This window comes from Amblyomma maculatum, unplaced genomic scaffold (genome assembly GCF_055883805.1).
Source record: "Amblyomma maculatum isolate TAMU_Amacu unplaced genomic scaffold, ASM5588380v1 scaffold_13, whole genome shotgun sequence".
Classification (NCBI taxonomy): domain Eukaryota; kingdom Metazoa; phylum Arthropoda; class Arachnida; order Ixodida; family Ixodidae; genus Amblyomma; species Amblyomma maculatum.
In genome coordinates this window covers 35,787,756-35,802,322 of record NW_028146738.1, presented here as the reverse complement: position 1 = coordinate 35,802,322, position 14,567 = coordinate 35,787,756, and the positions used below count along the sequence as shown (strand labels likewise).

The 14,567-nt window shown below is 42.1% G+C and overlaps 1 protein-coding gene across 1 annotated transcript in view; it reads right to left on the bottom strand.

The window, feature by feature from the left end:
* Positions 1 to 647: 647 nt before the first annotated feature.
* The window catches only part of LOC146172559 (nose resistant to fluoxetine protein 6-like), a 98,848-nt gene continuing 84,928 nt past the window's right edge, over positions 648 to 14,567 (bottom strand). The window contains exons 14-15 of the mRNA XM_084585804.1: positions 5,412 to 5,554; positions 648 to 959 (exon numbers count right to left, since the gene is read on the bottom strand). Of these exons, the coding sequence (XP_084441930.1) occupies positions 648 to 959; positions 5,412 to 5,554 (455 nt within the window). The remainder of the gene's footprint in view (positions 960 to 5,411; positions 5,555 to 14,567) is intronic.

The following is a 14,567-nucleotide window of genomic DNA, read 5'->3' as shown; positions in this document are numbered from 1 at the left end:
TTAATAATTTTGCATGCGCAATTAAAGCATTCGCGTTTGTTTCTGACCTTATTTCGGTCAAAGTGAGCCGCCCAGGGCCACCTCACTTGGTGATTATCATTGAGTTGCTCTCTCCTTTTTGAAATTGTTCCAAATGCATGGTTCTGTTCTAGTAAACGTGCTATCAAGATTCATAGTTGCCAGATTCGTGTAATTTACTCTAAGGCTAAACAAATACTTGTTGTGCTCTGCTACACCAGAGACATTATTATTTCCCACTGGCCAAAGCAGTATAGGCCGTAGGATGCCCCTGTATGTATCAATGACAGGTTTGAGTAACATAGTAATCAGTACAGGCTTCCAAGAAGGGTGCCGGTCACTGTATAGCCTGAAATTGTTTCATGCCTATTCAATGGTTTAAGAAAAGAAAGGTGACGTTTACGTATAAATATTCAGTATTCGAGCAAAACCCGAGCTGACTCACCATCACTGAATATTTTGGTATATCGCCTATTGAAGAAACAAAATAAGTGTCTATTTCTCTTGCTCTTGCTATACTTCTCGACAAGGACCTTCCCAATAAAAGTCCAGCAGACATACCACCATGTAGTGAGCACTCCAAAAAAACATCACACCTCATCGTTGGAGGTCAACGATCACTGCTAGCATCAAAGACGGCACCGAACGCTGTCACAGCCCTCGCTGAAGTACGCGCCTTTCTCAAGAGCAGAACAGTCTTCCTTGTGATAATCCTTGATTGGCTGGCCTTGCGTGGTTCTTGCGGCCCAGCTTCCAGTGCCATCATTGTTGGCGTTGTTGCACCGCACTCCGTTCTGCGTAGAGCTGTGCTGCGGGAGGCCGTTTTGGGGACCGCGCATAAACAGCAGCTTGTCCAGCCTGCCTAGCGGTGCCTCACAGGCGATGAAGAGGAAATAGCTGAGGATGTAGCTCCATAATAATAGGGCGAAGCACTGGGACAGCTGTGGGACAAGAACACATATATTCAATTGAATAACTGCGGCTCACAATTACAAACATGATGGATACTATCACTGAGTTCAAACTGTCACGTCTGTTACAAAAAAGGGCTTGCTTATGAAAAACGAGCAAGGCTTGGCTCCACCTTAGTAATACTCTTTTTCAATCTGGTGTTTTTAGAAAGCACGGTATGCGGAACATAGAAGTAAGCGACGTGTACTCTTGCGTCAGGAAAGTAGCCTTTCAGCCCTTCTAGCAGTCGTAGCCCGAATGCCCTACAACAACCGTCTAAGATGGGACGTTCAAACAAGAGTGCACAAAGTTAGTGTCGTCAGGATTCAGGAGGGTTATCTGTTTTTCCTTTTAGCGAATTAAATAACGTTATGTTTTCTTTTTTTAATTACAGAAGCAGGTTTACATTTCCAACAGACTTCCCCGTTAACAGGCTACCCTGTTTAGTTGGATTTGGCTCACAATCCTCATAATAAATGTGCAGCTCTATCCGCGTCGATGCTCGAGCTCATGAGGAAGCCACATATACCAAAATCTATAATATAAACAAAAAAATTGCATAAAAACCTAAATCTAAGCATCGCGTAAAACGTTCAGTCCTCTGTGAAAATTACCGTTTCTTAAAAATTCAGAAATTTCATTTCTGAAAGCATTGAAACTTGCCAGAGGCAGAGCAAAAGGTAGTAGTGACTTCCTTGAAGTATTGAAGCAAATAACCCCAATTTCGAAATTTCGAAAAACGCTAAATAGACTATTTATCTGCAGAAACACATAAACAAAGCAAGAGAAAAAAAAGCTGCAGTAGCGTTCGATCTGCATGGTTTGGTACGACAATGAATATACGAGTGCGCTCCTTAAAAGCTTTATTTGTGAAGCGATTGTCTTACTATAAAAAAAACAACAACTTTTGCGAATATTTAGGAAATCTTCGATTTGACGAGAGATCAGAAATGAGGGATTTTTTAACCAACAAAATTTACGGACGCTCAAGCATACTTAAGAGTTAATGTGATAGCATTGTCTAATGGACACTACGGTTTACTGATAACTGGTGATACAAACCAGGCGATATTCACTATCCCTTGTTTTAAGTTATAACTTTATTACGAAGTACTGTGCTAAGAGGTAGCGCTACTTAGTGGTGCTAAGCAGTAAAGATAAGTCTTACATGTACTTATGAGGTCTGTTTATAGCAGAGCTAATTACTGTTTTCTAATTTCAATGAAGTGTTGGTCTTATGTACTATGTGGTTGTCAACACTGCGAATGAAGCGACAGCGGAAGGCCCAAAATCAATCGTATCTACGAGTACTCCTCCATTCGTGTATAGGTAGCATCCGACAAGCGACAAGTGCAGCGGTTCGATTCCGATGAATCAACTTTTATTTCATTTCATACAAAGAGCTTTTTTGCCAGCATTTTGTACTGCAGCCTACCCAAGGTTGTGAGCTTGTTAATGACATCACGATGCTGCAAATTCCATGTAAGAGCGCCTACTAACACGACCAGACCATACACGTCATCTCGTGACGTAACGCACCATGCGGCCCAATAAGTGCTTGGCGATATCACCTGCCAACTGGCCCTGACACCGGACTTGCCCCAACAGCGACCAAATTTGCTGACGAGTCAAAAGGTGGATGATCTCACATTTTGACCTGACCTGACCGAGCGCTGATTGGCCGGCTGGATGTGTGATCCGCTAAGACCACACAAACCCTTGGGAACAAGCAAAAAGTTTCATGACAGACGCCGGGTGCCACCCAACGCTTTCGTTTTGGAATTTAAATTTAAAGTATATTGCATTCAAATGTTGCTCGAGCTTGTCATGAGAGCACAGCCTTATGCAGCTGGGCGTTTGCTTTACAATGACAACAAAAGCAGGCCGAATGCATTAAGATTAGTAGTCAAACTTGATTCACTTGAAACGGTGTGAAAGTTCTCGGGCAGAGCTCAGATGGCTTTCGAAATGTTTGAAGACTCTGTAATTTATGCACCGCAGCACAATTTAAAATCGTTCCCATGGGCAAGCTATCGCAATATATTTGCAACAAGCACGATCTCCTATTCCTTGGAACTTTGAGAAGCAAAATAATATGTTCAATGACTGGTCATTCCGGTCATCTTTAGTGCGCACAGTGTTTTTATATGGTAGAGGGCGAAGTGTGACCGCAGACGAAAGGCAAATTTAGTACTCTGACCTCTCAATTCCTTAAGTGTATGGTGTGGGGCGCGGCATGGAGCGAGATGAAATTATCAAGAATTGTTAATGTCTATTATTTATTAGGCTGAGCACTTTTTTTTTCCGATGTAGAAAGTCGCAGACCTATTTTAGTACGCAAAATTTGAAGATTTAGGTGTCCCAAATTTGTAGAAAGCGGCATCTCCGGAATTGTGTGTCTCTGTGCTTCATTCTAAGAAGTTATGTGCAGCGCACTTGTAAGGGAGTTGCGGTTGGATTCGCCGTACCATGACCTTAGTGCGGACGCAGAGAACGCGATAGTTGTGAGCGCAAATCTGTTTAGGCAGCTGATTAAACAGCCGAGTGAGCTAGGAATGGAATGGGCAGTTCGTTGCTGTGCCTGTGCTTCATTCCAAGAAGTCACGCAGCACAAATGGAGTGGGAGGGTCGCACATAACCTGATATTGTTTGGGTGTCACTACTCAAACCAATGAACGTTATCGAATGTTATGCGTATATCGACATCCCGCTCAGGCCCAGAATACTAGGACATCTTTTCATTGAATGGAAGCTGTGTGATATATTTTAACACTCTTGTGCATCTGGTCATGGAATGATCTAAGCTTCAAGTGAGGTGAAATTTGGCTTTAATAATTTTCCTGCTACTGCAGCAAGTCATTAAAGTTTCCATGGAAAACTAATAGACTGTGTTGATTTAAAAATGTAAGGCTAGTGCACAGCATTTTAAGGTGCTTTTTATGAAGTTTCAATATTATGGTTTAACCTCTCAAACGTAGCAAAGCTTTACATCCAAAATTTGTCCCATAACGAGCAGTTAAGACTGCTGTAGGCATGGTATTTAACACACATAGCCCAAAGTAATTTTCAGCAGGGTGAGCGTGAATTAACTGCGAGCAACGGGTAATAAGACATTAGAAGTGGCAAGTCCGTCCAGCTAACTAAATCGTAGCTAGTCGAGATAAATATAACGCGGACACCTGTAGTAAAAGATGTGGCGCCATCTCGACTTAGTAAATCAGATCAGGACGTAACTGAACGCGGCGCCCTGCCGCTTACTGCTCAAGGTAGCACACAAAAAATTCATGGCACACGTGCACTACCTGACGAAGTGCAAGCTAGAAATCAAGAGCGCCTGCTTGATGAACGCTCACAGCCTAATCATTGTTCTCTTACGGGCGCGCTCACTATCATACGGCCACAGGAGCGATTCCAAGCTGTCTGGGATGATTTCGGGCTCAGCCACTGTCCCGATATTAACGCACATGTCGCTCTGCGACAGTCCGGGGCAAACCGGTCTTTCCTTGCGCCAAACGTAGCCGACGCGCTTTAGAATGATCGACAGTGCACGCACAAAAGCAAGCGTACAACAACTATGGACATGCGCTTTCCTCGCTAGATATATGCTACGGGTATACTGATGGGGGTGGTCATACACCAAGGCCATCATTTTGTCAGTTTGTACAGAGACTCAATGTCGTATGAAAACAGCGGTGCTTATTTCGGTGCAAGCATAATGGTGAGGAAAGAGCAAGTAGCAGCGCGAAAAAATTAACAAAATGGTTGGGCTGATAAGGTATCGTGATTTTCGGCCGTTCATGGGTTAAGCCACTTATGAGTTGACGATGACCTATCGCAATGAGAATGCGCGACGCTCCACTCTACTCGAGCTCCACGGCGCTTTCTTCGTGAGTTGTCTCTTGGAGTCCTGTCTTTGTCGCCGCTCGGTTTTCTCGGTCTTTGTGTTGTCGCGTCATTTTGTTTTCATAGTTGAAGAATGAGCGGCTTGGCTAGTTGTCACGGAACTATGCACACGCAGCTTGCAGCACCCCGCGACGCGTCCTCGGTGATTCGCGTCTCTTGGAGTCCAGTTCGTCTCACAAATTTTTCCCGTATTCTTTGATTAACGCAAAAGGAAGAAGCACGGCGTTCTAAAATGCTAAGGACCTTACTGCCTAGAATGTCATAGGCGTGGAAAGCAAGGCTTCGTGGAAGTGTCCGTATGTCATTGAAGGCACGTGAGCTAAAGATGCTTATCGAAGTAATGGTGGCGAGTGGTGGTATTTGGCTGCATAGCAAGTGGCAAATTTGCCCTTTTAGGAAGTAGACACAGTATGAGGGAAAGAAAATTATTTTTCAGTTTTGTATCCTAGATGTAGGTTATTCGATTATGCTGCCTCCGTTATGCTATCTTACCTGGAAATCTATCCGACGTGTTACAGAGAACATACAAAAATACTTACCAGTGTGTAGTGAGAGTAGAATATGGGTTCTCTGGCAAGGCGCAGCGACAGTATGTGCAAAGGAAGGTGGATGAGGTAAACGCCAAAGGAAAGCCGCGCCAGCGGTGCAAATGCGCTCCAGGAAAGAAATTTGTTGAGAAATCCTGCAGACAATTTATAAGAAAATTAGTATAGTCAAATCGAGCAAAAAATAAAGGAAGCACTAACATAAAATGCTGTGTTTGTGAGTAAATATTTGACACAACTGACTCCCCTGCTGAATTTTCCACTCCACAGTTATGAGACATCGCTTAATTTGACAATAGTGGGGAGGGGAATTATTGAAATTTAACCTTTTACTGAATCATAGCTGTCACTTCATATCGTACAAAATGGGTAGCATCGAACAGTGCCTGCTACTATAAAATTTTTCGAGTCCTGAGCTTCCATACAAGTGCGGAAACGTCTAACAATATTTTACTTTACATGAAATGATACATGCGGAACAATTCTATACCCCATCTGGTGGTGAAATTATACTGCCTGGTGCATATATTCACAGTACGCGACGATAATTCCAAAACCCTAAAAAGTGGGAAAATCGCTTCTTTGCGCCTTAGCAGTTATTTATTCATCTTCATTTGTTGTGCGCTAAGCCATGTTGGGGGAAGACAAACAGGATAAAAGCTTTCTGCGAAGGTAAGAAACATGCTTCCATATCTTATTCTCGGGAAGTATCAAGAGTCACTTGTGTGGTTACGCTATCAGTCTTTCACAGCACTTATATCTGAGCCCCATAACTACGCCAGACTATTCACTTCCAGAAGGTCGTAGGTGGGAAGTTTAAGTGCGGAAGCAGTAAAGATGATATGGTTGCGACCATCCCTACTCCCGATAAAGTAGAAGCCAGAATAATTATGCATTTTTCAAATACAATAAAATGTAAAAAATGGCGGTTTATAGTGGCGGCAGGTGGTGCAGAGTGGCACTCGAGTACCACTTGTATGGTGTATTGTTAATGCGCTACCAGTTGAAAGAAACTGCAGAAGAGTGTCAAAAAATGACAATTCTGTGCTTCTATCGTAAAGCCATATACCTTTCTATAATTTCGTTGCATTATTATACAGCTGCAGTTGCTCTGCATCCCTGTCCTGTCGTAATTGCACAAAACTGTGATGTTGCAACTGAAATTTTTTTTTGTCCCAACAGGTTCACTCCACAAAAACAGCATAGATATTGTGTGGCAACAAACGGAAATCTTTTGTTTTGACTTGGCGCTCCTTTCATTCAAGACCTGGTAGGTGACCTCAGTGTAGGGAGGTTTTCTGCTCTGTGTATTTGATATGCCAATCACCATCGGCAGAGATACTGAAATGTATATATGAAAGCAAAAAACACTTCATTGAATCCTGGCACTGCTACAGATACCAAGCCTTATTACGTGCCCCATTCTCAGTAAAATTACCGTAAATCTTAAAACAATACAATATACACGGGGAGGGAGTTAAAGCTGTGTCTTCGCCATCCGTAATTCCGTTAGTGTGAATATTCCTTTTTGCTTTGATGTGAGGGTAGGCGGGGGCTAAAATTATGACTAGCCGCAAAAGCCACGTGTGCGATGTTCAGGCATCTTGTGCAGACCATAGTTGACAATATTAGATATCTTCAACTTAAGCTCACCTTGGCTCGCAAAACGCAGTACAGCTAGTACTTTCTTCAGTTGCAAGCGCTTCAAACCAGTTGCTATGTCAGATTGACAGCGAGGAACGCTAGTGCGAAAAAATTTGCTTTGCCGTACGTCCCTCACGTTCGACAAGACATACGTTAGTGCCATTCTTCGTTACTACGGGCTTAAAAAGTTGCAAAACTTTCAACAGTTTCATTGTTTCTATTGGTGAATGAAAAGCGTTTCCGTGCAAACAAATATCATTAACTGTATCGCAGATGCCCTATGCGGACTTCGGATAGTCATACGTTGCAAAGAGCTTCATCCGCTGATGATAAAAGAACCGTGAGGCTTGTGCAGTGCAGCTGCTAAGCGATGTGCCCGGTATTAAAAACTGATTTCCTTAAACGTTTTGAGGCCAAAAGAAGTCTAATTTTGAATGAGCATCGATACCATAACGGCTAAAAGAATTTCAATATGCTGTCCAGTAAATTTTAGAGGCTGAAGCTTGTTTTGTTTGACAAAAAAATATGTTACAAAAAAACTCTTCTTTCTTAAGCCAAAGCTAGTTAGACGAGTCAGTAATTATCTCCATTCATCACATTCACTACAAATATCAATGACCATTATACTTCGCACAGATCGTCCACTGAAAAAACGAAATTCACAGCCAGGCCTCGTCTACCGTTGGTATTTATTCGCCTTCATCTTCTGCGCTGTATTGCGAAAATGGACGTGTTTACAGTTGGCCATTGCAATATTAAGTTGAAAATTTACCTCGTCCATACAAGGCACGTGGCAAATTTACCTTACCTGGTATATAACAATAAAGCCCATCGAATTTAGTGTTCCGAAATCAGCTTTGAACATTCACGATCAATAAACAGAATACGTTTACTGCGTCTCGAGTCAACCATCATCGTTAACCTGTTTACATCCCCAGATAAAAAATGGCTTCCCTTCGTTCTTTCAGATAACTGTCTCCTATACCAGGAGAAGCCAACTCAATGCTTGATAATTTAGAGCGGGATATTCTCGGGACGTGGTAGCCGTTTGCTATGATTTTATTGCGAAATTCCTTGTACGTCCCATTAGCAACGACGCAGGCGTCTTCGGCGTCCAGAAAGCGATCAAAAACATCTGATTGAGATCTGGAAACTGACGCCATGAGCTTGGCGACCAATCAGCAATCGGCACCAAATTCGATAGGATAGTTTGGGTGGCCGTCGTGACATCACATGTGGAAAAAAAGAGACTAAAAATGATATGTATTGCGAAAAAAGGACGCTCCAAGGATGAAGAAATTTAACCTTAAAAAGCAATTGACTTTGAAGAAAGGAAAATTTTGGGGTAAAGGCAGGATTTCAACTCACAAGCATTGGGTTTCACACTACCGACTCGGACACTGAAAACAAGGTTGCGCGGTTTGGAGACTATAGTCGCCTCGGCAATGGGCCTCGCGACTGAACTTTTAACAAAAAAAAGAGGAAAATTCAAAGAGGTATGGCGTTTAAAGGCCCAAAGTGACTCCAGCTATGAGAGGTTTCATAGCGAAGGGTTGCAGAAATTTCGACCACCTGCGGTTCTTTAACATGCGCTGACATCGCAAAGAAAACGGGCACCTTGCTTTCCGCCGCCACAGATAAGATTTGATCCCCCATCCTTGGGTGCAGAAATCGAACGTCCAAACCACTACACCACCCACGCAGGCATGAGTACAAAAAATTGAGCCGCATGCTAAAGATGGAAACATTTCTATAGTAGCAACAAAGTAAAATACTCTAACCTTATGAAGAGACATTCGTGCTTTCGCCTCCACAGTACGCAAGCAGTTTTAATTGCGTGCTGGTTTTTCCTTCGACTCTACGCTACGTAACCTAATCAAACCACGTTCTTGCACTCACACATGGTGCTTGCGTTCTCTTGGAGTTTAATCTTTCTGACATTTAAGGACCATCTGTTGCCTAGTGCAATCCTCCTTTTTTAGCAGGATGCGTTACCCGCAATATAATTTGAAATGTTTTCGTTCCTAACCCACAAGTGAGCATTGGTAAGGTTTGGTTTGGTTTCTGGGGTTTAATGTCCCTGCAAACAAACCTGAGTAGCAATGAACGGCTCATTATTCCTGCTTGACACTATTGCCTTGTTGGAATTTTACAACTTTCTGTGTGCACGACCACGGTGGCTGCGCAGCTTCTTTACCACGCGATCCTTTCAGCCGTTTATTATTATCATTTTAAAAATAAAGGAAATAAATATATGCGGTCTGTGCAGGTGAGTTTCACATCAAGACAGGACAGCTTGTACGCTTAAAAAGAGTTTATGAATAGAAAGATAGGAAGATGGCCCCATGATATCAAAGCAACTTGAACAAGGGTTAAGAGGCCGCTTTAGTCGGCAAAGCCAATGTTTCGGCAAGAGGACTTGTCTGTGTCTGGGCAACTCAGTCATCACAGGCATTGTTTATGTACACTTTTGCTTCTGAAAGAAAAGCAGAGGAGGGCAGATGAGGCGGGAAGGCAATAATGAAAGCATATTTCCTTGGAGCTCGTTTTTCCTGCCCTGGAAACTCGTGCTCCCGTGACCAGAAAAAAAAAGTACAAAGTGAACAACAGTAGTGAACAGTTGAAACACGAAGCTGGCGATTTTGGACTTTAAGCACGTTGGGCTATAATAAGTAATTCAGCTATCTCTGATGTCAAGAAAATCATGTCTAATGTACTGACCGATAAGAAAGCTATGCGCTTTGGTAACCATTCGCCTGTTCCAAGAACTGTTGTTCCTATAGTGCGCAACTAACCAGCACAAAATTCAGGCATGATATTGGGGTCAATTAAAACGAGGCCTGATAAGAAATGTTCCATCACAATATCTGTGAAGAGCATTCCGAAAGTGATGAAATACAGCATGAGTGACCACGAATGTTGGGGATGAAAAAGCGATTGGGAGGATAAGGCATAGGCAGGCGAGTGCGTGACAAGGTAGAAAAAACTACGTGCAGTGGACATTTAAGGAGATATTGGGGAAGTTTGAAAATGCGAAAACTAGAAGAAAAAAAACAAGCTAGTAATGGGAAATAAAAATTGTCTGAACATTCCTTTGGACAGAATTGGATCAGCTGTCTTAAAGAGTAGCGCAAATAAATAAATAAAGGGATAAAAAGAAAATGGAAAAACAATAAAATACATAATGCTGTATACGTGACGCATGCCAAAAAGAATATTGTTAAAAGGAAAGGATTCAAGGGGAATGAAACATTGTTCTGAAGCGGATGAAAAAAAAAAAAGAAAAATTTCGGGTAAACGAATGAGGGTAAGTGTATAGAAAAGAACCGAATCTTGTACAAACGCACACACTTCATACTGTATGCGACTGTCTTCCAAAATGATTATGAGGCAGAGAATCCATTTCAGAGATTCTGGTATTCCTTTTGAGATATTCATTGCTGCTGTGCTGTTTACAACGTTTGAAATTTAACGAGTAGAAATGCCTCCCTATGCTCTTCGCCCCTTTAAGGTTTAAGACCTGACTGAGGAATAAATATTGAGATTTGATCAAATATATGGCACCTTCGATTGAAACGATGGGTAACTGCTTTCGGGAAGGTTTTCTTACCCTGCCTCTATAATGGATGTTTCTAGCAGAAAACATTCTAGAGGTAGAAAGTTTTGACGATGTGCAATAATGCGTAATTTTAATGAGAAAGCATTTCCTTCCATGCCCATATGAGTGGCATCATAATAGGGGTTCGCCAAAAGTCTATCTTCCCGACTCTACTCTGCGCCGACTTCCAGTAAAGGTGTCCATAATTCTAGTCAAGAGTAAGGACGCTGGCTCCAGAGAGTTGAGAATAAACAATTGAAAAGATTTAACAACACACAATTCAATATACAAAAGAAATAAAAGCCGGAAATATATATATAATGAACTATCAAAAATGACGCGCCAGTATAGCAACGATGCACGGACTTTAGCATCTCTACATTGCTGGTTAGGCAGTGTTTTTTCAATGTTTGTGCAAAAATGTAATGACACTTCTGCTACTTTTCACCATGAAGTCATATTTTATATGTCATCTAGCTGGGGAACGTGTATCTATTTGAATAAAGTCGGTAACATTCATTCCATTTAACTATATTCCTGCTAGCGACCCAGCTGTAAGGTGTGCAAGCATTTACGAAGTAACACCACCGCTAAAAGCACTGTGAGCATTTTTACTCTGCGCAATAAAATAAGGTTTTTATTGCACATCGTCAAACGTTATATAACCTTTGGAATGCTCATTCTGTCCTAAATAATATATCGGAGAAGGAGGACCGTCAGTGAGAATCTTCAAAGTATTGAAATTACAGGAAGGCCTTTTTATTCACTGTCAGGCAGCGGTGGCGTAGAAGTATAACATCCGCCATGCGTTCAAGAGGACCATGGTTCGAATCGGGGTGCCGCGAATTTCTCCGCCAGATTAAAGAAAATATGTCTTGCGATGGAATTGCATAAACAGATTTGGGATACGGCGAACAACTCCGGAAACGCATTTCCTCACCAGAAGACGATTTGGCTACTCTGGTGTAGTAATTCGCTACAACCTCATATGACTACTCTAGCCAAACCCCGGCCCTCAGTCCCCAGCGACAGCGATGCAACTGACCACGGCGGCAGTCAAACCTGCAACGCAGTAAAGGGGTTAATAATATCTGGCTTCTGAGAGGCCACTATTAGAAACTGACCCTGGCAACGTTCAACATTAGAACCTTAGCTAGTGAGGGTAGTTCAGTAGTACTGTTAGAGGAATTAGAAGGTATGAAATTGGATTTGATAGGGCTTAGTGAGGTTAGGAGGCCAAATGAGGCATATACTATACTAAAGGGCGGACATGTATACTGTTATCGAGGTTTACCGGAGACACGAGAACAAGGGGTAGGGGTCTTTGTCAATAAGGATATAGCTGGTAATATAGAGCAATGCTAAAGCATTAATGAGAGGGCGGGAGGCATTGTAAGTAGCTCAATAAGCGGTATACACCGAAGGTTGTACAGGCGTATGCGCCTACATGTAGTCATGATGATAAGTCATTCAAAAGTTTCTTCCACGATGTAGAATTAGCAATGAGAAAAGTAAAGTCGCAGTATACTTTATTAATGAGTGACTTCAGTGCCAAGGTAGGGTAAAAGCAGGCTGGAGACCTAGCAACGGGTGACTATGGCATGGGTTCTAGAAATAGCAGGGGGAAGTCACTAGTTGAGCTTGAAGCGCCAAATAAATTAAAAATCATGAATATCTTTTTCAGCAAACGGAAGAACCCGAAGTGGGCATGGAAAAGCCCTAACGGGGAGACTAAAACCGAAATTGACTTCATAGTGTGCTCTAACCTTAGAATTGTGCAGGATGTAGAGGTAAACGAAAAGGTGCGATGCAGTGGCCACAGGATGGTAAGGTCTCGAATTACTCTACATCTGAAGAGCGAACGGAAGAAATTGGTAAGAAAGAAGTCCATCAACGAATTAGCAGTTAGGTAAGTGCAGAGGGATTCAGAACCACGCTAGTTAATAGACATTTAGCTTTAACTGAGGATGATGACCATAGCCTATAAGCAATCAACAATAATTTCAGAGATATCATAATTGAGGCCGTGCTTGAAGTAGGCGGGAGGATAGTTAGAATGGATACCGGTAAACGGTTTAAGCAGACTAAATATTTTATTAAGAAACGCATAAGGCTGAAACATTCCAACCCAACAAACAGGATAGAACTGGCAGATATATCCATGCTAATCAAAAAGGGTAAAGTGGCCGACATAGGGAACAATACTGTGGGGAAACTTTAGCACGTTCTAAAGAGCAGGGAGAGCCTTAAAGCGGTGAAGAAAAAATTGGGATGAGGCAAAAATCAGATATATGTGCTACGGGCCAAGGCGGGCAAAGTCATCACGAATATGGACAAGATAGTCAAAGTAGCCGAGGAGTTCTATACTGATCTCTACAGTAGCCAGAGTAATCAGGACCGTAATAAGATTGGCGGTAGAAAAAAACAGTCAGACGTTCCACCAGTGATGAAGGACGAGGGTAAGAAAGCAACAAAAACTATGAGAAAGGGTAAATATTTGGGGAGGTTGAGATAACTACAGATTTGTAGAAGTATGGGGGGGGGGGGGGGGGGCTATGATGCTAGAAAAACTGCCCATCCTGTATACGTAATGTGGGGGGTATTCATGGAAGAATACTCCCGTTATCTTAATTTATAAGTACGGGGACGCAAAGGATTTAAAATATTACAGGCGAATAGGTTACTATCAGTTACCTATAAGATACTTACTAGGGTAATCGCTAACAGAATAATGACAATCTCAAACCTAAATGAAGAAAGAGATCAAGCAGGTGTCGGAAAGGGCACTCTACTATCAATAATATTCATTCTATGAAGCAGATGATAGAAAAATGCTCGGAATATAACCGGCCTTTATACGTAGCATTCATTGATTGCGAAAAAAAAAAAGCATTTGACTGAATAGAAGCTTCGGCAGTCATACAGGCATTATGGAATCAGGACGTAGATGAGCCCTATTTGAAAGTACTTGATGATATCTATAGTGGCTACACAGCAACCACAGAGCCTCGGGAAGGAACAGCAGTTTACGTTAGGTAGCAAAGCACTGGAAGTAGTAGGCGAATATGTCTACTTAGCACAGGTACTAACCGCAGATCCGGGCCATGAAAAGGAAATAACAAGAAGAATAAGATTGGGATGCAGTGCATTTGGCAAGCTCTCGCGGATGATGACTAGCCACTTACCGGTATCGCTCAAGAGGAAAGCATACAACACTTGCATCTTACCTGTACTCACCTATGGGGCTGAAACTTGGAGGCTAACCAAAAGGTTTCTACTTAAGTTGAGGACTAAGCAGAGGGCTACGGAAGGAAAAATAGTAGGGGTAACATTGAGAGATAGGAAACGTGCAGTGTGGGTCAGAGAAATAATTCAAGTTACGGAGATTCTAGTGGAAATAAAAGAAAAAAGAAATGTGCGTGGACAGGACATGTAGTGCTAGCGAGGACAACGAATGGTCGCTTAGAGTAAAAAATTCTAAGGGAAGGAAAGTTTATCAGGGGGCGGCCGAAATTTTGGCTTGCGGATGAAGTTAAGATCGCAGGGGTAAAGTGGATGCAGCTAGCACAGGACCGGATTAATTGGAGAAGCATGGCAGAGGCCTTCGCCATGCAGTGGGTATAGTCCTGATGATGATGATGATTATGGTGATTTTTTATTAAATAAATAGAAAATATTGCAATCAGCATGAATAAACAGCTCCAAAGGAAAGCTACAATGTGAAATATATTCCCTCCGCACCATAATCATTCTGGAAGAAAATAGCAAACAGCTTGAATCCTATACTTTTTCTCCACATTTGGGTGTCTTCTATAAAGCATGACCTTCATGTGTTATCCCAAATTTTCTCTTCTTTTAATGATTCCTGTTATCTATTATTTTTTTATCACAGCATCTAGAAACCGCTC